The sequence below is a fragment of the Ustilago hordei genome, assembly GCF_900519145.1.
Source record: "Ustilago hordei strain Uho2 genome assembly, contig: UHO2_contig_02, whole genome shotgun sequence".
NCBI classification, from domain to species: Eukaryota; Fungi; Basidiomycota; class Ustilaginomycetes; order Ustilaginales; family Ustilaginaceae; genus Ustilago; species Ustilago hordei.
In genome coordinates, this window is record NW_024545252.1 from 881,026 (window position 1) to 903,864 (window position 22,839).

The 22,839-nt window shown below is 51.2% G+C and overlaps 10 protein-coding genes across 10 annotated transcripts; 4 read left to right on the forward strand and 6 right to left on the reverse strand.

Moving 5' to 3' along the window:
- Positions 1-685: 685 nt before the first annotated feature.
- Positions 686-3,595, reverse strand: UHO2_01096 (uncharacterized protein; the record flags this gene model as incomplete). The annotated part of the gene is made up of 1 exon (XM_041553564.1): positions 686-3,595. One exon carries the CDS (start codon positions 3,593-3,595, stop codon positions 686-688), a length of 2,910 nt encoding a protein of 969 aa, XP_041409498.1.
- A 521-nt stretch (positions 3,596-4,116) lies between these two features.
- UHO2_01097 (uncharacterized protein) lies at positions 4,117-4,675 on the forward strand (the record flags this gene model as incomplete). Its single annotated transcript, XM_041553565.1, has 2 exons — positions 4,117-4,206; positions 4,289-4,675. The coding sequence occupies 2 exons, from the start codon at positions 4,117-4,119 to the stop codon at positions 4,673-4,675; spliced, it is 477 nt and encodes a 158-aa protein (XP_041409499.1).
- Positions 4,676-5,973: 1,298 nt separating this feature from the next.
- Positions 5,974-7,020, forward strand: UHO2_01098 (uncharacterized protein; the record flags this gene model as incomplete). The annotated part of the gene is made up of 1 exon (XM_041553566.1): positions 5,974-7,020. The coding sequence occupies one exon, from the start codon at positions 5,974-5,976 to the stop codon at positions 7,018-7,020; it is 1,047 nt and encodes a 348-aa protein (XP_041409500.1).
- Positions 7,021-7,366: 346 nt separating this feature from the next.
- Positions 7,367-8,607, reverse strand: UHO2_01099 (uncharacterized protein; the record flags this gene model as incomplete). Its single annotated transcript, XM_041553567.1, has 4 exons — positions 7,367-7,411; positions 7,496-7,547; positions 7,635-8,040; positions 8,124-8,607. The coding sequence occupies 4 exons, from the start codon at positions 8,605-8,607 to the stop codon at positions 7,367-7,369; spliced, it is 987 nt and encodes a 328-aa protein (XP_041409501.1).
- A 620-nt stretch (positions 8,608-9,227) lies between these two features.
- Positions 9,228-10,504, forward strand: UHO2_01100 (putative RPP1A - 60S large subunit acidic ribosomal protein a1; the record flags this gene model as incomplete). The annotated part of the gene is made up of 3 exons (XM_041553568.1): positions 9,228-9,238; positions 9,322-9,379; positions 10,241-10,504. The coding sequence occupies 3 exons, from the start codon at positions 9,228-9,230 to the stop codon at positions 10,502-10,504; spliced, it is 333 nt and encodes a 110-aa protein (XP_041409502.1).
- A 572-nt stretch (positions 10,505-11,076) lies between these two features.
- On the reverse strand, positions 11,077-12,846 carry UHO2_01101 (uncharacterized protein; the record flags this gene model as incomplete). Its single annotated transcript, XM_041553569.1, has 1 exon — positions 11,077-12,846. One exon carries the CDS (start codon positions 12,844-12,846, stop codon positions 11,077-11,079), a length of 1,770 nt encoding a protein of 589 aa, XP_041409503.1.
- A 543-nt stretch (positions 12,847-13,389) lies between these two features.
- UHO2_01102 (putative adenylyl-cyclase-associated protein CAP) lies at positions 13,390-15,048 on the reverse strand (the record flags this gene model as incomplete). The annotated part of the gene is made up of 2 exons (XM_041553570.1): positions 13,390-14,911; positions 15,005-15,048. 2 exons carry the CDS (start codon positions 15,046-15,048, stop codon positions 13,390-13,392), a joined length of 1,566 nt encoding a protein of 521 aa, XP_041409504.1.
- A 512-nt stretch (positions 15,049-15,560) lies between these two features.
- On the reverse strand, positions 15,561-17,671 carry UHO2_01103 (uncharacterized protein; the record flags this gene model as incomplete). The annotated part of the gene is made up of 2 exons (XM_041553571.1): positions 15,561-17,229; positions 17,322-17,671. 2 exons carry the CDS (start codon positions 17,669-17,671, stop codon positions 15,561-15,563), a joined length of 2,019 nt encoding a protein of 672 aa, XP_041409505.1.
- Positions 17,672-18,387: 716 nt separating this feature from the next.
- On the forward strand, positions 18,388-21,057 carry UHO2_01104 (uncharacterized protein; the record flags this gene model as incomplete). The annotated part of the gene is made up of 1 exon (XM_041553572.1): positions 18,388-21,057. The coding sequence occupies one exon, from the start codon at positions 18,388-18,390 to the stop codon at positions 21,055-21,057; it is 2,670 nt and encodes an 889-aa protein (XP_041409506.1).
- Positions 21,058-21,734: 677 nt separating this feature from the next.
- On the reverse strand, positions 21,735-22,802 carry UHO2_01105 (uncharacterized protein; the record flags this gene model as incomplete). The annotated part of the gene is made up of 2 exons (XM_041553573.1): positions 21,735-22,521; positions 22,615-22,802. The coding sequence occupies 2 exons, from the start codon at positions 22,800-22,802 to the stop codon at positions 21,735-21,737; spliced, it is 975 nt and encodes a 324-aa protein (XP_041409507.1).
- Between the last annotated feature and the right edge of the window lie 37 nt (positions 22,803-22,839).

Below are 22,839 nucleotides of genomic sequence, written 5' to 3' on the forward strand. Positions count from 1 at the left end.
TGGTGAGGTTTGCATGGTTAGAAGGTGTAAGCGTAAGCATACACGATGATGAGCGGGGAAATGAGGGGTTTGGCGTTTGCGTATCGCGCTCTACCCATTATCACTCATGAATTTTCTCCAGCTCCGGCCCGAAGCGCAAAACTGCGTCGATTTTTCGAGTCTCGACATTCACAACGAACAACCGAAGGAACCAGAATGGACCTATCCTCAACTCAAGCAGCTTACTCCATCCCCCAACCACCGCACTATCCAATCCAACATACAGGCTTAAATTGCTCGGCGAGTATCCATTTGCGTAAACTGCCAAATCGAAACACCAAAGCGAAACAATGAACTCGGAAATCCTAGCTTAAACAAAACCTTTCTATCGCCCCCCATCTGCGATTTGCGATTTGCGATTTGCGATCGACGTTTACAGATGCTCTTAATGCGTGCTTGGCAAAGTATGCACCCGACATAAGGTCGTAAGTACAACAAAGCTCCGAAGTGTTGTGGTGCGAAAGCGAAGATGTAGTGTCCGGATATGTTGTTATTGTAATGCAAGACCTATGTTATACTAGCAGTTTTCCTGTGTGTTCGGCGGTTGTGGGCAGTTGTGAAGCGACACATGCAAACAAGAGATTAGAGTGTTTGCGATTGAGAATGGTGTGCATACGTATACAAGTTGCTGTGCAAGCTTGCAAGTTTACTTTTGACGCTTGTGCAAGTTGGCAGTTTTCTTGTTCGCTGTTTTAGCTTCCACCTTGTTCTTCGCAATAGGAGTTTGATCGACCTTGTTCTTTTTTGGCATCTCCTTTTGGGGAGGAACTTTTTGCTTGGTCCTTTTGGGAGTAGTCTGTCTCCCTCTTAAAACATCATCTATTGCATCGCTCGGCCTTAGGCCGACAATCTCACTATGACTTGTCTCGGCATTCACAAGATCTTGCACCCAACCACTGCCTTCGACTCCGTTCGCAGTTAGATATCTATGCGACAACCCTATGGTCGTCACTGGTCTACTTAACAACTCGGCTAGTTTGGATTTGAGTTGGTTCAAATTGCCCTCTCCCGCTCCGCTCGCTCGCTTTCTCGAACTGATAGGAGCATCTGGATGTACATATTCCTCCTCCAGATCAAGGTCGGCATCCTCAGCGAGTTTTGCCAACCAATTACTGTCATGTGTCTGTTTGTTCACCATATGCGTCTGCTTATCTATCTTCAAGGCCAATTCCACCCTCTCCCTTAACAGTGCTAGTGTTGAAAAGGTAATCGGAAAATTTGGCATATCCGGCTTGCTGGAAAACGAACGGCAAAGTTTCCCCCACAACTGCTTCTCTTTCGGCTCGATGAGTGCTAGTGAAACACCGCTGCTACCAGCTCTGGCAGTTCTACCACATCGATGGATATATGTATCGGCAGATCGTGGCAGTTGGTAATGTACGACGTGGTCTACGCTGGGAATGTCGAGTCCTCGTGCAGCGAGATCGGTTGCTAGTAATATGCAGTTTTTCACCCGGCCTCCATCTTTTCCTTTTCCTTTCGCTGAATGCGGTGTTGAGTGCAGAGAGAAAGAACTGAACCGATCGAGGTTGTTCAAGCGTTGTTTCTGTTGCAACTGACTATGTATAGGATAAGACCTAATACCAAGTTCCCCAAGCAAAGGGGTCAACCGACGAATTGCATCAATAGAATTAACAAACACCAAACTGCGACCAGGGTAACGAAGAAGAAAATAGTAGAGATATAAATCTTTATCTTTGCGGACACATTCCAACTTGGTCTGCATCAATCCCTGCGGCATACCCTGAGCGCGAGTCAAATCGATAACTGCAGGGGTGGGATCGCGAAAGTCTATACGAGACACGAGCTCGTCGAGCGTGGTAGAGTTGGCATTACGTTTGCAATGACGTTTCTTTGTCAACTGTTTAAGCTTGCGACGCTTTTTGAGGTTGATCTGAAGAGTCTTGCTGAGAGTGGCGGAAAAGATAAAGGTTTGCATGTTGCAACTTGGCTTGACTCGGTGCGTCTGCACCTCTCTCTCAGATTCCGAATCGGATTGGTGGTGGTGCGGTTGGTGTTGTTGGCCATCTTTGCCTGGGACAGGATGACGAGCTTCGGTGCGATTGACTAGGTTGAGGATATGTTCCATCTCTGCAAAGTGTCCGACTTGCACCATTCGATCGGCTTCATCGAGCACGAGGAAACGCGTCTGTTTGATCCGAGCTGCTAGATGATCGTCTAACCTGGTCATCTCCCAGAGTCGACCGGGAGTGGCGATGATAATGTCCACGCCGGATTGACGATCGCTTGCGCGAGAACGACCTTGGAGGAGACGACGCTGTTTTTGTTCCGACATTCCACCGCAAACTACGGCGATTTGCGGTCGACCGAGTAGTTTCTTGTGCGAAATTTCGGCCTGGTCATCATCGTCGTCGGCAGAGATGATACAGCTCGCACGAACGATCTCAGTGAGGTGGGAAGAGACTTGAAGTGCCAACTCGCGGGTGGGGCATAGGATGAGAGCTCCCAGAGGAGGCGGCACTTGTTCGAGCGCATTTCGACGCGAAGAGGAGGAGGCGATTGCATTCTCTGCATTCTCAAAAAGATGGTTGAGAATGGCCAGACCATATGCGAGAGTCTTACCACTACCGGTTTGGGAGACTCCAACGACATCACGCTTCTTTTGCGAGCTCGAGGTGGCGGTGGCTTGTTTTGCGTCCTCATGCGAATCGTCGATGGAGGATTCTGCTTCTTGTTGGGATTGCAGACCGAGTGCGAATGGGAGCGAACGATCTTGGATCTCGGTGGGTTTTGTAAAGCCTTTGTGAGCAAGGGCACGCTTGAGAGCGGGATGTAAAGGAAGGTGCGACCAGGCGGGGAGAAGTTGATCGTCGAATTCGTCAACATCTCCTTGGTCGTCTTGAAGATCGAGCTGGTGGGCATTGCGCAAGGCTTCAGCGAGGTCGTCATCGTCGAGATCTAGATGCGAGTCGTCGTCGTTGCTGTCGTCTTGTTCTTCAACAGCATCGTCAGCGGCGGGCATGGTCACGTCTGCTGCTGTTTCGTATTCGTCATCCGACTCATCCTCTGCCTGGGTGATGAAGTGACTAACCTCGGTACCAATGGATTGTGTGGTCTCTGGCTCGACATCGGAAAGAACCTCCTCAATGCTCCTCTTGTTATTCTTTTTCGCCTTTCGCTTCTGCGTCTGCTTCTCCACTGCAGCTGATGGGGGAGTTGAAGATGCAGCACCTTGTTTCTGCTTGCGCTTGTCCTTGAGCATCTTTTCGCTTGCGAGGAAACTAATGGTCCGCGACCCATCCGGACGTTCCTCCTGCAACACATCAACATGATCAATCTCCTGTAGGCCCATAAAATCATCATCATTCCAATCAAGAGTATGGAAATAGTCGGATTCAGTGAGACCAGCTCCTCCAGATTGAGCTTCGGAAGGCAGATGCACCGCCGACCATGCTAGGGTGGTAGGGTCTACTGCTTTTCGTTCTTGCTTTGCGGTGGAGGGTTGGGAGGAAGAGCTTGGTTTATTGTGGGATTTCTTCGAACGCTTGGCCGACGGCGCGGAGTGAGCTTTTGCTGGGGACTTGGACTTGACCATGACGTATGTTTGTAAGGTCTTGAAGGTGGTGAGGTGAGGTGAGGTGAGGAGTGGCGGAGTGGTGGAGTGGTGGTGAGGAGGCTGGTAGGGAAGGGAGGCGAAGAAGGGTCTTGGGTGTTGTGTGCAATTATTGTCCGTTAAAAATCCGCGAAAAAGCAAAAAAAGAAATTCACATTTTATTATTATTATTATTATTATTATTATTATTATTATTATTATTTATTATTATTTATTATTATTTATTATTATTTATTATTATTTATTATTTTTTTGGCGGAAACTCGGAATTCGGAGATTGCAACAGTTCATGTTAGAGTCGCCCGTAAGTAAAGCCTAAGCCTAAGCCTTAACCCTAAGGGCTTCTTAAGGGCTTCTTGACAGAGAACAAGAGCTTCACATCCATCATCAACAAATTACCCTTCAACTGCAACACTTGGTCGAGGGAGATGTCGCTTTTCCTACAACTTTGACGCTATTCGTCCTTCAAGAACGACAGATCCGCTACAGCCTCCGAAGTTAATATGAGCGCTACTACGGACAAAAGAACGGCATCGCAACCCAAGGTGGAAAAAGCCGCATTGCTGGACGATGAAGGAGATCTCACAGAAAAGGTCCGTACATCCCAACTGGACCACTTGAATCACCGAGCTTCACTGCTGACCCGCTCCTTATTGACTTGTTGGTGATGGACAGTTTGAATCAGCCCTGATCCGCATCTTTGCCCGTTACTCAAGCTCATACAAGAAAGCGCATCCCGAATTTGACGCTTCTGGTAGCAACGCCTCCTCGTCACTACCGCGCCCTGCTGCCACAGATGTGTTGACAGAAGCCGACCTAGATAGATTCTCATCGGTAGCAAACGGCGCTGCACTACCACAGGAGTCGAAGGACGAGATCAAGGAGTTCTTGGATACCGACAAAGAGGGCAACCTTAGTTTTCGTGGATTCGTGGAAATGTACCATTTGCAAAGCGATAACGATCCGCAAGAGACTTGGAAGGATCTAGACAAGCACGGATTTGATGATCAATTAGAGTACAAGGGTGGAGATGGTGAGGCGGAGGGGGAGGATGAAGCATGATTCAGTTGTCTGCCTCTTGCGGGCGATATTGTATACTAACTAGGTTGCAAATGAGCTGCTGGGCTTCTTCTTTTGAGTCTGTTAGATCTTGAATTTGCACAAAACACAACAATCCGAACAGCTGGCCAGAATGAAAAATCATTAGTAAGCAAAGTAGGTTACATTCCTCTCAGAAACATGCCAAATCCTAACCCTAAGGGGGCCTTGGTCAGCGTCCACGCCCTAAAAGGTTGACTTGGCTTTGCCAAGGGAAGCGATCCAATATGATGATACGTGCTGACATAAACGTAATCGGGACATGGAGGAGCAGATCTGCACAGAGATCGGGCTCAACAGAGTCGCGCTCGTTGTCAAGCTAGGTGATCAAGTAGCAGTGCTCCCACCTTGGGCATGTATATATAGCTAGCGGGGAGCTTGAGGATCCCGCCAGAATCTCTCTTCAGTGTAAAACAGCAGTGACATTGTGCTCAGACTCGCCCCGATCACCAGTTATCGGGACTATACTTGTTCACATTTTCTCAGGCTTCACCTCGTTTAAAACTCAGCCTGGTCTTTGAGGTCCTTGCCAAGGCCGTATAAGCAGTGTCGACGTTGCTAGCGAAGCCTCACTTCTCTCCTCCCCCTCTCGCTTGAGTGAAACTGGCAATGCAAGGCTGGAGAAAGGGCACCAGTCCCTTGCTTCATTTGCAGCACAGCAAAGCAGAGTTGAACTCTTGCCAAGATCTCGACTCAATATGATGTAGTGAAAAGAGAGGTAGTGAAAAGAGAGGCAGTAGAAGAGAGGCAGTAGAAGAGAGGCAGTATTAGCCCAGACGCGGAGGCCTTTCTGACAATCACGTGATGCATCCTCAACCTCGGCTCAACTGGCGAAACAAAGAGGCCACGCGCAGCTCTGTTGCGTTGCTTTGATTGCATTGCATTGCTGTCTATCTTTCTCCTCACCATCATCTTTGTCCTCCAGTATAGCTCTTGCTTTGCGATACACGCCTTGAAGCTTGCACCACACGCCTTGAAGCTTGTACCACACGCCTTGAAGCTTGTACCACACGCCTTGAAGCTTGTACCACACGCCTTGAAGCTTGTACCACACGCCAGCTTCTTCATACCCATCTGCACATCCGCCTTTGAAACCATCACACCCCACACCGATCCAACGTAGTACGGCGTAGTACGGCACCGTCACTCGCCTCCTATCCCTAGCATCACCTTGCCATAGCTCAGATTCACTTCCGACCCTCCATAAAAGGCCAGTCTCTCGCAACTTTTGCAGCTGCCGACACGTCCAATCGCCCCCCGTCATGTCGGCAGTCTACTCCATCTACACCTCGCCCAACCATGCGCCCATTCCTAATCATCTCCCAACCCTCGTTGTCACGCCATATGGTCAACCACACCACACCCTCTACTCCTATATTCACACCAACTACAACAAGGAGACCTACCTTCTCACTCCTTCTCCTCAGGGTGACCTTTGCGTCGCCAAGATGGTTCCTCCCCCCGGCTCCCGAGGTGCCGCTTCTTCTTCCGAAGGCGGTCACTCCAATGGCCATGCCGACAAGACAGTTCGCTGTGAAGCATCCCGCAATTTGAAATGGTCTATCACCAACACCGGCATCAACGCTCCAGTATACAAGCTCACTCTGCCAAATCCCGATGCACCTGGTCACCAGCAGCCCCTCTTCCAGATCTCGAAACCAAACCCCAACGCAACCTGGTGGACCATGTTCTACTTTACATATGCTGGCCATTTGATTCCACCAAAGCGTATCGAGTTCGGCAAGATTCAGAAGAATGCAGCAGCAGGCAGCGCAGGTGGAGGCGGAACTCGTGTTACTATTGCAGGCAAGACACCAGAGGAGAAAGCAGTATGGCAGACATTGGGAGAAGGTAACGAGGACATGGTAGAATGGATTGTGCTCTGCGCTGCACTCAATGTACTCGATGACGAGATCATCAAGGCTGCACAGGCAACTGAGCCAAAACAGGTTGCACCTCCTGGTGCATCCAAGGCTGTCCCATCTAGCCGACCGGCTGTTGGTGCTCTTCGTGCAGCTCCTCCTCCCAACAAGATGCCCATACCCCTCGCACAACCACAGGGAGGCGTCAATGCTGCTTACAGAGGTCCCAATCAGGCTACAGGCCCTCCTATGCCAACAGGTCCTGGAGGTCAGCCTAACCCACAAATGTATCAGCAGCAGCCACCACAACAAAGAGGTCCACCTCCTCCCCAAGCTTACAGAGCTCCTCCGCAACAGGGTCGCCCAATGCCACCACAGGCTTACGCTCCACCGCCGCAACAGCGCGGTCCTGGTGGGCCTGTTCCTGCTAGCGGTCGGAGATTCTAGGCTGACCACACACCTCAAAGGCTGATTGTGCTCTCCACATCTCCTGATGGGCCCTCTTGTCTCGTTTCTCCCTCCCCTCCCATCGCTCCAACCTTTGCTTCTTGGCGTCTCAGTCTCGGCTCTCGTTCCGCTTTGTTTTCCCGCCTTTGCTCGCTCTTGTATTCAGATCTCTTTTGACACTCGTTTGAATTCTTGCCCTCGACCTGCTTTCCAGCATGCATTCTCACTACGGTCGCTTACTTTTTCTCAGATCACCAACAGTATCTTTTCTCTATCCGCTTCACTAATCGCAGATCTATGTCTTTATCGGCCATGCCCCTCAACGTTTAGTGTAGTGATGCAAAGTTCAAAGCGGCTTGACGCCGAAGAGCGTTCGGAATCTCTCAAAGAGCTGTTTGCATAGAAAGGAAAGCGATCTTTAGCTCCACTTGTCCGATCTTGGGGGAAAAGCAGTGGGAGGCGGCAATCGACTTACTATCAACGAAATGACTGTATGTGATCCTAGGCGAGCCCAGCACATTGCAAAGCTGATAGCAAAATCGACAGAAAAGTTGTCAGTTGCTCTCTACCGTCGCTCTTTTGTTGCTTGCTATCCTAAGTATTGTAGAGCTTACCCTTTGTATAGAGCGAATGGACCTTCATGGGCGACTAAGTTTGCTAAGCAATCGAAAGCTGTTTTGAACTCTCTTGATTTGTCTTGCATTAACCTAACTTTGACTGTATCGAAAGGAGCGCTCGTGAGGGAACAGACGAAACCGGCAACCATCGAGGCGGAAAAGTGTAGTGGCAAACCTTCTTGCATGATTCGATTGCTTTTGAGCATGTTTTTCACTTGATCGTACGAGGCAATTTGAGAGCTCGTTAGCACTGCTGCTCGCATGACCGTCGGACCTACTCCGCGGTATAGGGAGCGGATTCCGGGGATGAGACCTCCTCCACCTTCGTGATAGACGTGGGAAAAGGCGATCAAGGTGTTGCGATAGGGTCGTTGACCTGTTGGTCGAACTGCTTGCATTCTCACTACCACGCCAGAATCAACAAGATAGCGGTTGTCAGTAATACAGAGGCAAAGAGGTCAAGGGGAAAGGAGGGGATTGGATTACCTTTAATCAAATCCGTAGGGCAAGCAAAAGCACTTCCTATCGCACCACTTGATATCCCACTGAATGCTTTCAAAGCAAAACTCGTATCCCCTAACCCTAATGCTGTCCCATAGAAATCTTTGAACGTTTCATACAGCCCGAACCTAACCGTACTATACGTCAACTCTCTCAGACAGGATGCTGTTACACCATTCCACATTGCTTTGACGCCTTCCTTACGAATCATTTCGGAAGCTACACCAATGAAATTCGCTCGAGATTTGTCCAGCATTAGCTGCTGACGAACTTTTACTATATCCGCCGGATTCGTACATGCTGCCGAGATAGCATTGCCAAAACCAGCCGAGGCGAAGGTCGCGGCTAGGATATAGCTCCAAGAATCGACAGAGGTCGGGCAGAGTGGGGTTGAGGGATTGTGTTGGGGATGCTCTGCTGCTGCTATCGCTTGATCGCGGGATAGGGGTGTTGGTGTTGAGGTTGACATCCTTGGCGGTGCCTCCAGAGGAAGAAGGCGGGGGGAAGTGATGGTAGGGTTGGATGATGGCTGATGGGTGGATATGATAAATGGTCCCAACGTCGTCTCTATTGTTGTACGAACAGTCGAGACCGTCGGCTTTTTAGCCGGCTAAACGGAAACAAATGACGTTTGCTTCCCCGCATTTTATTTTATTTTCACAGAAACTGTATCCAAGCTACGATCTCACAGTCTCTTTCCTTTTTTCCTTTTTTCCTTTTTTTTGTTTTTTTTTTTTTGTTTTTTTTTTTGTTTTTTTTTTTTTTTTTGTTTTTTTTTGTTTTTTTACGTTTCGACTGGATCTGATCCCCGATTGTTGCGATTTCTGAACCTCCTCGGCCGAGCTTGCTTTATAGTTTTACGAAAACGACCTCAAACACCGCCAAAGTGTCTAACACACACAGTCACAAGTCTACTCTGCAAGGTCGCAGCTGGCAGGCGAGTCAATCTCAATTCGCAGCCGCAAGTTGGTGCAAGTGTGTTGAGTTGTGCCGACTCAATCGAGCTCGCGATCAGCAAACCCCTTGTTCCTTCTTCACCTATCGTCAAGTATCCATTTCTCGATATCTCAACTCACACATATAGTCAAAATGGCTTCCTCGTAAGTTCCAAACCTCAACACCCAACATTAAACGTGGCAGAATAGCATCTTCTGACAAAAATACATTCTTGCACAATCAACAGCGATCTTGCCGCCACCTACGCTTCGCTCATCCTCGCTGATGAGGGTCTCGAGATTACCGTATGTATTCAGCAACAACATCAATCAGTGCAGAGATGGAGAGGTGTCGAAGGATCGACGGAATAGCATCATCAACAGCAACAGCAAAAGTAGAAACAGTAAAGCAGTAGTAGCATCAGCAACGATGAACAAGGACAGCATCAGCACCAACAACGATTCATCCATACAGCATCGGAGGACCAACGAGAGTGCAGGTTGGGTTTGGAAATCATGCAAATGTCCGACATCGACATCAGCAACAGACATCCAAGTAGTCGGTGACAAAAGAGAGACACAAGTTGGGATCATTGGTCAGGCGTTGGAAGAAGGTGTGCAGCAGCGCTATTGTCGGTCGCTGTCAACAACATCGCAACTGCAGCATACAAAGGACGCGTCGTTGTGCAAGACATGACAAGGGTCAGTTTGACAGACAGACGGTAGACTGGATCCCAGTGCCAAGGACGATGACATGACTTCTTTCTCAGGAGGATGATGCTGTGCGCATGCTTCTGGCCGTTGGTATCGTCATCTTGTTCGGTCCAGTACGTTTGTGAATCTGCCTCGACTCAAGACAAGAAATGATAACAGACATGGTTTCGGGGGGCTGATGGATACTGGAAATCTGTACAGCACACGATGGAATGCACACATGCGGCCATACGGGGATGATATACACATGGATTGCGGCAACTAGTCAGGGAGCATCTGGGCTTGCACCATTTACTTTATCGATGCTGCCACTGCTACTGCCAAGCACTACCGCCGCAGCTATTGCCACGATGTTTTTCCCACCAACTCCCGTCCACCTCTGCACTCCTAACAACGTCCTTTCTCGCCCCGATACATGAAACTAACCTCATCATTGCTTGCCACCCCCAACAGTCGGAGAAAATCGTCCAGTTGACCACTGCAGCCGGTGCACCCGTCGAACCCATCTGGGCCACCCTCCTTGCTAAGGCTCTTGAGGGTAAAGACGTCAAGGAGCTTCTTACCAACGTTGGTGGTGGAGGTGCCGCTGTTGCTGCTGCTCCTGCTGCTGGTGGTGCTGCCGCTGCCGCCGGTGGTGCCGCTGAGGAGAAGGAGGAGAAGAAGGAAGAGGAGAAGGAAGAATCTGATGACGACATGGGTTTCGGTCTTTTCGACTAAAACTCTCTACTGCCACCTCGACTTTTCCTTTCCCTTTCTATGATTGTAACATCAGTTCACATACTTGGTTGCACGCTTTAGCAAGCATCCCAGCAACTGGCGGGTTGATGAGCACTGCGTTGGATCACCCTTGACTCAACCGACACACACATCACACTTGCATACACAAACCCAAAATCTTGCATTACTGGCTCTTTTGCTATTCTCCAATCCAAACCGAAGATTGCACTTCTGTAGCCTCTGCGATCCGCTCTAACGCAGTGCGACGGAAAAATTTGAGTGAGCTCTGTAACCTTTTTTTTATTTTATTTATTTTTATTTATTTTATAAGTGAGCAATAGGGAGCGACGGGTACAATAATTCGCATAAGCAAGTGGGAGCATATATGGAGTTGCGGCTGGCAATATGGTAACTTCGGGAGCACATCGGGTTTGAAGGCGAGCATTTCATTGCTACTCAAGACTTTCATTCGTCAGACATGAAGAGATTGGAAGAGTAAACTTGTTGAGGAAGGGTATACCGATAAGGTTGCTAGATAGGGCAACTTTGTTCTGAGAATATAGTGGTGGTGTTTAAACACCTCTTCGTTGGAAAAGAAAACAACCCTCATAACCATACATGTTCTCGGGTGTAAAGGTATCTCTCCATCTGCCGACGAGTTTTCCACCAGCAACACAGTAACCTCTGTACAACCACTTGCCTCTTCCATCGGGCCTGTACTCCTTTGTCATAATCAACATTCCATCCCAACTTCTCACCCTACCCCTCACAACAAACCTTCCCCATGCAGAATGGCCCGTTCCGGAGAGAAGAATTTCGTATCTCTCACTTGCATCTTCATCCTGATATCTCGGATATTGCTCCCAATCATTCGGCAAGTAAGCTCTCCCCTTCCCCTTTCCATCCCCCACCCCTGTCGCAACATCTAGTCCATGCGAACCCCCAGAAGTATAACCTGCAGCAAGGATGCTACCCTTGCCACCTTGGAGCTGTGCGGGACCAAGTTTGACAAGCTTCTCGCGAATTTTCCAGATTTGCGGCTGTTCGCCAAAAGGTCCTTCGTAGAGACTACGCATACGACCAGCAAGCATTTCTCGATAAGAATCGAAATCGAAAAAGCTAAACCTGCCTTCCCAAATACCTTCGAACATGCCTTTGAAGAACAATGGCGGTAGTCCTGGCGACTGGCGTGCATCGAGACAGGCTAACAGTCGAGTAGCGTCTTTATCGTGATCGAGAGAGGTGAGGGAGAGGGGAGAACGAGTTGCAGCTGGTTGACGAATGGTTGTTTCTGATGAACCCTCGTCTGGGTCCGTGAGAGCGGCCATACCTAGTACCGCGGGATCTTTTTCAACTTTCATGAAAAACGAGAAACATGCACCTTGGGCGAGGATGGGCGGAGCAATGCGGAGCGGGCCGCAGACGTGTTGGATTGTGCAACTGCGATCTTTGGGGGTGAGATCGGCGAGGAATGGATTGGTGGCTGTTGATGTTGCGTTTGCTGCTTGTGCGGGTTCATGCCATGTGCCGTTGCTGTTTCTGCTGCTGCTGTTGGTGGGCTGAGGTAGATTGCGAAGCGTCCAGGGAGCCATATAGGCATCGAATTTATGCGCAGCAAATACGAAAGGTCGTAAAACGAAGAGCATTTCCACTGCCTCGCTTCTTGGTTCGTACGCCAGTTGTTCCGGATCAGTCAACAGATAGACGAGATGCAAAGCGAGAGCCTTATGAACCGCATCTGAAGGATAGCCCGGCTGTACAGCCCCATCCAACATATACGCTGCATGGTGCAACGCCAAAAAGCTGTGGAGTTGTGCCCAACAAAGTTGCTCATAATTCAAGCCATCATTCTCCAACATCATCAAATACGCTAACCACAACATCTCTGTCACCGACTCCTCAACCTCCACCAGCGAATTACCACCTTCGGGCGGGAAAGCGGCGGATAGAACACAGCGTCGCATCCGCTTGAGTAAAGTACAGCGTCGTTGGAGTTCCTTGGCTAGGTTATGAGAGGCTAGTGCGGTTTTACCGAATCGACGGCCAATGGCAGCCGTATCGAACTTGCTTCGGAACACTCTTGCATAGAGACGAGGGTTAGACTGGAGGCTGAGAAGCGAGTGTAAGCGTCGACAAACGAGTTGCAGCGCATGAAGGTCGGTGGGTGGAGTAACGACATGAGAGGAGCGAACCGATGAGTCGTAGAGAAAACTACAAGGCGCCGAAGGCGTGGCGGAGGAGAAGGAGCTATCGGATGTAGCGGCGTAGGTTGCGATGCTGTCGAGGATCTCGGGAGGTAGGGAGAGAAGGCTTGCCTTGGATGTCTCGCCAGCGTCGGTCATTTTGATGTGTATGTGTATGTGTATGTGCTGGTGCTGTGCTCGAATGCGGCTGAGATTCTGTGACGCCGACTTTGTTATCGAGGGCGTTGCTTGAGGACTCTGAGACGTTGTTCTGATGTATTATGCGGGACAATGATGCTTTGTTTGAGTAGGTAGATGGTGGTGGTGGCGCGGCAGAGTGATGGTGGCGGTGGGTCAAAGTGAGTGGGAAATGTCAAAGCGTCTGGTCTCCGAGTTTTACGGCTGCGAAACTTGTTTGAATAAACAAACTTAACATTGATCGCCCAAATCCGCTCTTTGCTCTTCCTCTTCGTCAAGCAACTCCATTCCTTCCCACTTGTCACTCTCCATCACTCCCGCAGCGGAATGCATACAACAATCACAGTCGTCTATCAGCAGCACAGACATGGCCAAACACACGTTCTCCAGGCTTTTGATACTCGGTAAAGATGTATTGTTGCTTTTGCCTTCTGTGGCTGTGCCATACATCGGCGGCTGCTTGTAGGTCGTTTACTCCAAAAACACCAATCTGTGCAGCTCCTTTCAGCCCGTATGAGCAACAACCTCAGTCTTGACCCGGCTCTTACCCTTCCCACCGATCGCGTCAACAGTATGCTTCAGTTGCTCAGGCAAGGCAAACTCTTGAAACTCCCCCTCCTCTCCACCCGGAACTGGCAAACTAACATTAATCGCGCTGCACTTAGCTGCAATGATCTCCGAATCCAGCGACTTGTCCGAAAGATAGATCTGACCGCTATCACACGAGTCCAGCAAAATAGTCGGTGCACGGCCCGTAATCTGCACCGCAAACGAAGGCGAACCGGTCACCTCGAGCGACGAAACAAGCGTGTCGACCAAGATGGATGTTTTGGTGCAGTTCGTCATCTGCACAGCATTGATCTTGCCTTTGATCTGAACGATGCTGTTCTTGCAGTTGAAGATGTTGACGGTTTGGTTGATCTCGGTTTGGTCGATGAGGATGGAGCGGTTGTCCTCGTGATACTCGATGGTCCACTTGTTGCCGTCCAGTTGGGTCTTTGGTGGTTTCTTGGCTTTCAGCTGGGCTGGCTTGGCGGCAAGCTTGGGTGGTGCAGCTTTGGTAGCAGAGGGAGCAGCTGGTGCCGCAGTGGCTCGTAGTTCGGGATTCTTGTGTGTCATTTGGCTTGTATCGACTTTCTTGAGTCCCTTGGTGATCTTCTCGCCCTGGTTGAGCTGTCCGAACACAGCGTCCATGCCGCCAGCAGACGCAGCACCACCACCAACCGCACCAGCAGACAGGTCAGCGGCAGGCGGAGGAGGAGGAGGAGGGGGAGGTGCACCGCCGGATGGAGCTGCACTGGATGTACCCTTGAACGACGCAGCATCTCCACCTTTCGGGTTCCACACAAGACCAGTAGTGTGCGTTTTGAGGACGTAGGCCTTGAGTGCATCAAGAAGCTTGGTGAAGGATCTGCTCCACTCGACATGCGTCTTGTCGGAATCCTTGAAGTCCTTGATGACACGGTTGGCGTAGAACTGCGCGCTGTCCTTCATGTCGCCGACATAGGGAGCAGGCTTAGGCTCAACAGCAACCCAGCCTAGCGCGGGGATACCTTCGCTGACGGTGCTGAGGTGGTTAAAGAGCTGCTTATCGCCGCGATTCTTGTCACGCATCTCGATGACGTCGGTGAGAGCAGCCTGAAGAGGCTTGAGCAAGTCAGCGAAGACGGGGGATGCGGCACCTCCAGCTGGCTTCTGACTGGATGCAGCCAACAAGATGAGATCACGCTGTGCTTTAAAAGTCTTCAAAACGGCGGCGGCCTGCTCCTGTACTGTGCCGCCAATCTTGGCACTGAGCTGTTTGTATTCGTCGAGAACCAGATCGAGCGCTTCATCGAAAGCCTTGACTGCAGGTGGACCATCCTTGGGCTGTTCGACCGCGGCGGGTGGGGGAGGGGGAGGGGGAGGTGGCTTAGCAGAGCCGCCAGCTAACGCACCTGCACCTGCGGGCGTGAGTTCTCGCTGCGAAGAGCCGGAGGTCTGGTGGAGAGCAATGTCTTCCAAGCGTGAGGTCGCTGCTTCCAGCCTACCCAAAATGGAAGCCAGAAATCAAGACAATAGAACAAGTCAGTGACAAGGCCCGGGCTGGGAACAAGCTGGTATTCAGACAAGTACTTACCTCTTAATGAGCGTGCTGAGGTTGCCGATGCCTGCAGCTGACATGCTTGCTGTCCGTGTGCAGTTCGGAGATCGAGATAGAGGTAGCAGGATGTGGTTGATGGTAGATGGTGGATCTGCAAGTGGAAGCACGAGCAAAGGCCTCAACACATACACACATTCGCACTGCTTCTGCGCACAGGCCATCTGATCTCGGAAATCGGGTTGGATTTCTAGCCGATTCCCGATTGCTCTTCGATGGAGAGCCGGCAAAGTGCCACTTGCTCATCAGTGCACAACAAGCATCATCTACATTCTCCTTGCCTGTTCCCAACAAACGACACAGTCCGCAATCCAGCTTTGCTTTGTCCTGAATGGTCGTGTTACATCTGGAAATGGCGGGGCATGGTATACTCGTCCTAAGCAAACAAAAAGGCAATGTAACGCGGAAAGCTAGGTTCTACAGATAAGGATGGCACAGCGGCACAAGTACAATGAGTGGAAAGCAATACAGAGGTAAATAGATGCAAAGAGGCGGTCAGGCAAGATAGCGGAAAGTGGACTAGCAGGTCGATCGATCAATCATCGCGGCTCTTAAGCGCCACGGCTGCTTGGATTTCACGCAGCTGTCCGGTGACATCGCCCTTCATCTTGCTCAAGAGCACGACAAAGTTGAGCATGTCTTCGTCCACTCGAGATCGTTGCTGGCTCCACTCCTCTTCCTTGTGTTCGGCAGTGAGTTGGAGACTTGTCAACCTCGACTCGGCCTGTTGAAGGTGGACGCTTCCGGACGCTTCCGTCTCGTAGGTCGATCTCTCCAGCTTGCCTTCGTCTGCTTTGTATCGCTCCTGTACTGTCTTGCAGCTCTTTTCGTATTCAGCGGCTTGCCTGGACAAGGCCTCACAACGCTCTCGGTCCGAGAGGAGCTGTGTCTCTTTGTCTGAAAGCGCTTCCTGCAGCCTCTCGTACTCCTCCTGCATGGTGAGACGCTTCTTGGAGGCATGACGGTACTTGTCGGCTTCTTGCGAGCGCAGCATCTCGATCTGTCGACGGAAGGAGCCCTTGATGTCGACACCCGGTTGCAGCATCGTCGAGGCGTTGGATGGTGTCAGTTCGAGCTCCTCAATGACAGCACCAGAAGTGAGCTTGAATGGCAGAAGTGAAATGGATCGCGCCAAGGGGTTAAATTTCGAGATACGGTCTTCTGTGTCGGCCTGCTTCTTGGCGATGGCTATCTCGAGCGACCATCCGTCTCCAGCTGCCTTCTTGTTTTGTTCGCCCAACACCTCGAGACGCTTGCTGAGACGGTTCCTCTCCGCCAACATTCTCTCGTATTCTTCCGCCGACATCTCCTGAGCATTGACCTGTTCCTGCAGGTCGACTTTGCGCTTCTGCTTGTCATCGATTTCCTTTTCGGTAAGCGCAATCTCCTTGATGAGCCTCTCGATGGCCTTTTTGGTCTTGTCGAGCTTAGGCATGAGCACCTCGTCGTAGTATTTGTGGAACTTGGAAACATCCTTGGTAAGCATCTCGTTTTCGCTTCGCTCGATCTTGAGCGGAGAGTCGTTCTTGAGGTAGTCGGAGAGCTCTTCTTCCAGCTTGATATGCTCTGCTTGAAGATCCTTGAGTTGGCGCTCTATCGCCGCGTTCTTCTCCTCAAAGCGAACTCCGAGCTTAGCATGCTCTTCGGGATAAGTGTCCTCGTTCTGCCAGAAGCGATCGTAACAGTCCCACAGATACGGGAAGAAGAGAGACTGCAAGTCTTCGATCTCGTCTGGTCGTGATCTGGGACCGGTGCCGATGGTCTCTGCTTGGTTGCCAAGGTTGACCATCCACTCGAGCATAGCGAGACAGTAGGGCCAGTGACTTTGACTACCAGCAGCAGTGAGCTTGGTCTTGCTAAGTTCGTCTGCCGCAGGATACTTGATCTCTTTCATCAGTGTTAGCACCTCCTCCTCGAATTTCTTGCCGTCTGCGCCCATGACAAAGTTTGTGTCGATGCAAGTGGCGTAGATGTGCTTGAACATGCCGACGAAAGCAGATTGAGTTGGCTCGTGAACACCTTTGTTCGCATCCCATCCCATCATGGTGAATCCTGTGCGCTCGAGATGCTCCTTCACTGTGAGACCCATGCGGGTCTTGTAGTACTTGTCTTTGATGGGCCTGCTCTCCCTCACGCCTGAGCCACCAGTGTTGCCGATGTTTCCAGGAGCAATTGACAGCCTTCCGGCCATAGATCTTCTGGAGCTGTACCAGAATAACAGAGAAGGACAAGTGTAGTGAGTATCATGGCTTGGAATGCGCGATAGCTTTGTCGGGCGAGTTGGGTGTCAACTTACTTTGGTGTTGCGTTGACTGCAACGCTCAGGCGGCCTGCTGAGGCGACACTCTGACGGCCAGCATACATGCCAGAGTCACCACGACGACCACTCTGTGTTGCCGAGTGTAGGGGACCTGAATGTTGCGAGCCTTGTTGAACATCTCGTGCAGTGGCTGTTGCACTGACCTGACGGACTGGGTTGGACTGCTGAGGGATCATAGAAGCACGAGGTTGGAAGGGACCACTAGAGATCGTCTTGACAGACTTGGCAGCGGAAGCAGGGAATGGGAGTGCGGATGGAAGATGTCCATTGTTCTGATTCGGATCGATGGCAGCCAGCGTCGAGCGACGCATGTTTGTGCTCGCCATCTCAATTGATGTTGTTCGACTCGAGTCCAAGGTGTTGAGGTTAGGTGCGGAAGCGGATCCAAGTGGCGAGCGGTATGCCTACCGAAGCTGATGATGGAAAGGACCAGTAGGTGTCGTTGAGCGGGCAATCTACGATGAAAAGTAAAAGATAAGATGATGGTAGTAGCCAGCTTTGGATGGATGGCGGCAAAAGCTGTCAGTGTTGGACAGTTGAACCACGAGTCTATCAGCCAAAACACACACACACACACACACACGCGCACACGCGCACACGCACACACACACAAACACATATCAATTTTGGCGCAGAGTTGCGTTCAGCCAGAAAACCAACAAAAACACGCGTCGCGAGCTCTGGAATAACGATCTAACATTGCTCACGTGACCCGCACAATTCTCAAATTGCCGATGAGCAGAAGCGATCGACACGTGGTGAAATGCACGGACCACTGGGCAGTTGTCAATTGGTTGATCCACTTGGATTTACTCCACTCGACGACTTGTATTCTCGACACTACCTCATCTTGGCCTCTTTCGCCTTGTCATATCGTCCTTTCCCGAGCAATACTGTCGATCGAGTGGCGAGCTGATCACGCACTGATCATCGCTGCGCTACGGCGGAGCTGCCGCCCATCTCGATTCAACTTCAATCGGCAAAGGCAATCGTAGTATCATCTGTCATCTCATCCACCATCAACCTGCACCGTTGACCGACCATGTCGATTTCAAGCTCACACTCGCCCATCACTGGCGAGCCGGTACCCGACTACTACATCCATGCCTCTGATGCTTTCTTCCGAGACACAAAGGGTCGTGCTCTCTTGCTCCGTGGTGTCAACCTCTCGGGTCAGAACAAGTCTCCAATCGGTCAACCCTCACAAAAGCTCGAAGGCTTCTGGCAATCAGCAGAGTCTGGTGGAGAAAGCTTTGTCGGACAGCCTCTTAATCTCGAAGATGGTTCGGCTGATGTCCACCTCGCTCGTCTTCGGTCATGGGGCTTCAATTGCTTTCGCTACGTCTTTACATGGGAGGCCATCGAGCACAACGGCCCTGGTCAATACGATACCGAATTTCTAGACTACACCGTCAACGTTCTGCGCAAAATCAAGCAGTATGGCTTTCGGGTCTTCATGGACCCTCATCAGGATCTCTTCTCTCGCTTCACGGGAGGCTCTGGCGCTCCCTACTGGACCCTGATCGCATGTGGCATGAACCCTCGCAACTTTACGACAACACAAGCTGCCTTCATTCAGGCCGAATGGCCAAACGCAGCGAACCCAGATCCAGCCGACTTTCCCGATATGCTCTGGGCAACCAATTACACTCGCCTAGCAGCTGCTACTCTCTCTGCGCTCTTCTTCGCTGGCAAGCACTTTGCACCACGTTGCATCATTGACGGTCAAAACATTCAGGACTGGCTGCAATCACATTATATCAATGCTTGCAAACAGCTCGTCAACAAGATAGTCGATGCGGGCGATCTCGTAGAAGAATGTGTCATTGGCTGGGACAGTGTCAATGAGCCCAACCACACCTACATCAGCCTCGACAGTATCTCTTCTATCCCAAAGTCCTGGCAGCTCAAGAAGGGCCCCGTCCCCACTCCAATCCAAAGCTTCCGTCTTGGCGCTGGGCAAGCTCAGACAGTAGAGAACTGGACCTTCGGTGCTATGGGACCCAAACGCAGCGGCTCGGTCACTGTCGACCCAAAGGGCACCTCAGCGTGGCTCACGGAAGACGAGGAGCGTGTTCAAGGCGGTTCAAGGTGGGGCTGGAAACGTGATGACGCCTGGCCCCTCGGTCAATGTCTTTGGGCTGCCCACGGCGTATGGGACGAGGCTTCAGGGGAAGTACTCAACGACGCCTACTTCCGTTTCTTCGAAGGTCCAGCCGGAACCAAGCCTGCCGAATTCGCCGAGGACTACTGGTTACCACACTACCGCAAGTACGCCGATATGATCAGGTCCATTCACAAAGAGGCTATCATGTTCATCCAGCCTCCAGTCTTTGAGCCACCACCCAAGTCTCTTAACAAGGACGATCTCAAACAACGCGCATGTCTCTCTGGCCACTTCTACGATGGTCTTACCCTCATTACCAAGCATTGGAACTGGTTCAACGCAGATGCTGTGGGCCTTTTGCGGGGCAAATACCCAGGTGTTCTCTTTGCCATACGTATGGGAAGCAAAGCCATTCGACAGTGTATGAGAGATCAGCTCGGGTATCTGCGAGAGGATTGCCTCGACGGCCTCGGCCAGTATCCTAGTTTGATCGGCGAAATTGGCATTCCATACGACCTCGACAAGAAGAAGTCGTACTATGGCGACAGCAAGGGCAGAGGAATCGGCGACTATGCCTCGCAAACTCTGGCGCTGGATGCATCCCTCAACGGTTGCGACGGCAAGAATCTACTCAGTTACACCGTTTGGACCTACTGTCCTGACAATAGTCACGAATGGGGCGATGACTGGAATGGCGAAGATCTCAGCATTTGGAGTCGCGACGATGTCAAAGGTGCCGAGCAGGAGGATTCATCTGATTCCCCCTCTGTGGCCAGTCCAAGTTGTTCATCTGCGTCCAGCATTCGTTCCAAGTCCAAGAGCAGTCTCACTGGCCTGTCTTCTGGCTGCAACTCCAAGTCCAGCATCAACCTTCCCGAACTCGTACCTGGCAACGGCGATTACAATGCCCCAAATCTTCTCAACGGTTCTCGTGGCGCTGCCGCTTTTTGTCGGCCTTTCCCTGTTGCCACAGTAGGTACTCCTGCCAGCATTGAGTTTGACATCAAGTCATCCGAATTCTCCTATGCTCTCGATATCACAGGCGCTGAGCTAGATCGCGCTCAAGCCGGTTTGCCGACCGAGATCTACCTTCCTTTTCTACACTACGGCGCTGATGGTGTGGCTGCAGCTGCCAGTGGGGATCTACGCGATCGACGGAAGAAGAATGGCCCTGCATCAGCACGTTGGGCCCGTCAAGAGGAGAGAAAGCTCCGCTTCGCCTCTTCGCTCGCCTCTTCGCAAACCAGCATTGGCAGTAGCGAATCGTCGAGCATTGCCGAGTCATCATGCTCCTCTGCATCGACCATCCTTGCTGATTCCACTGAGCTTTGCAGAGCTGCTTCAACAAGGTCTGCAGCCGTGCGCGAGGCTGCGAGCGAACAGCTGCTTGCTGTCGATGTCCAAGTCTCAGCTGGTCGCTGGGAGGTGGAAGGTCAGTATTTGAGGTGGTACATCAACAAAGCTGAGGCCATCGCAGAAGATGCTGATAACCCTCCCAATCGCCTCTTCCGACACTCGATCAAGGTCAGAAGAAGCGGTGGGTCCGTTAAGCTCGAAATGTCAGGTAGTGCCTGGCATATCTTGACCTCCTGTGGCATTCTTTAGCATCTTACCATCCCTGTCTTGCGGACAATCATTCCTTTGGTCACAATAACCTCTTTCTCACCGCATCCTTCTTCTCTCGTATCCATAATTCACTTGGCACCACATTTTGCGTGCAAGACAACACAGAACATCGAGTCTGTACGAAAGAACTTTGCACATTCCATCACATGTGAGACACTGTATGAAAAAAAGACAAAAAAAGAAAAAACAAAAAAACAAAAAAAAAAACAAAACAAAACAAAACAAAACAAAACAAAACAAGCATGTTTGGCTTCAACATCAAAAGTGTACCTAAAACAGAGGCAACAGTCCCGCAAACGACTGAACCAGCGGATCGTGGGGACGTCGAAATGAAGCAAGAAATGGAAAAGCTGAAACAAAGATCAAAAGACGCGCTTGGTTGCATGTTCGACTGTACGATAGCGACGAGGACCGGACTCGAAGCGGCAAACTGCAGTGCCTCATCCTGTGATGCGGAATGCAAATCCTTTTGATCGTCTCCTTCCAAAGCATGAATTGACGAAAGCCTAACAAGTGAACGTGAATGAACGAACGAACGAACGAACGAATGAATGAATGAATGAGATACTGGCCGGCAGAAGATGAGAGACAAGATAGAGTCCATAGGCACCCAGCACCGCGTTGGAGGGCAAGGTCAAGAGAAAGGAACAAGGCGTCTACGAGTCGGCCTGCTCCATGATGATCTTGGAAAGACCGTCGTAGAGGTTGGCAAAGTTGTTGAGGTTGCCTGTTGGCGTCGCAGCGGTGGCAGCGGCGGCAGAGGCGGCAGAGGCGGACAAGAGGGAGGAGGCGGCAGCAGCCGACTTGCTGGCGCGAACGCTGGCACGCGACTTGGCAGCGGCTCTGGAGACGGAAGCGCTGGCACGGGCAGCAGCCTTGGTGACCGAGTATACTGAGGCACGAGAAGAGGCAGCAGAACGGGAAGCAGCAGCTGACGAAGCGGCGGCGGCGGCGGCGGCAGAACGGGAAGCAGCAGCGGCTTGCGATTTGGCCTCTTCTTTGGCTTGTTTAGCAGCCTGTTGAGCCTTCTTCTTGGCAGCGGCAGCGGCGGCTTGGCCGTCATCGTCGTCGCCATCGTCATCGTCATCGTCATCGTTGTTGTTGTTGTTGTTGTTGTTGTTGTTGTTGTTGTTGTTGTGCCCACCGCCGTTGTTGCCAGAGTTTCCACCGCCTTCACCAGCAGGCCACCAAGTGATAGGGAAGACACCAGTGCCAAGGCTTGTGAACTCGGTGAAGAGGCCGACACTCATGTCGAGAGAGCCATAGAAGCAGTTTCCTCCGCCAGTAGGGCAAGCATCCTCGACACGAGCGGTGGCAGTCTTTTTACCGTTGGAGATGATGATGGTCTTACCACACCACGAGGAACGCTGGCCGAGGTCACCGTACATGGGCTGGTTCAAAGCGACGACGTGGTCGTTGGGGTTGAGGAACTGACCACAAGCACTGTCGAGCGGAAAAGGAGAAGAAAAGGTTAGCTACATGCTCTGTTGTTGCTGACGCAACGAGATAAGAGAAAAGCAAGCGAGAGACACGTACCCAGCGTTGCCGGTACCAACGTCGTACCAGGTGGCCATACCAGAGTAGGTGGCGCGCTTGACGATGGCCTGCTCTGCATCGAGGGGGCCCTTGTTGTGGTGTCGTCGGCGAGGGGTGGTGTGGCCGTGAGAGGAGGCCAAGGAGGTCGAGACCAAGGTGGTAAGTACAATCGCAGCAACCGCCTTCATGTTGGATGATGGTGAATGCGTATGTGTCCAAAGCGAT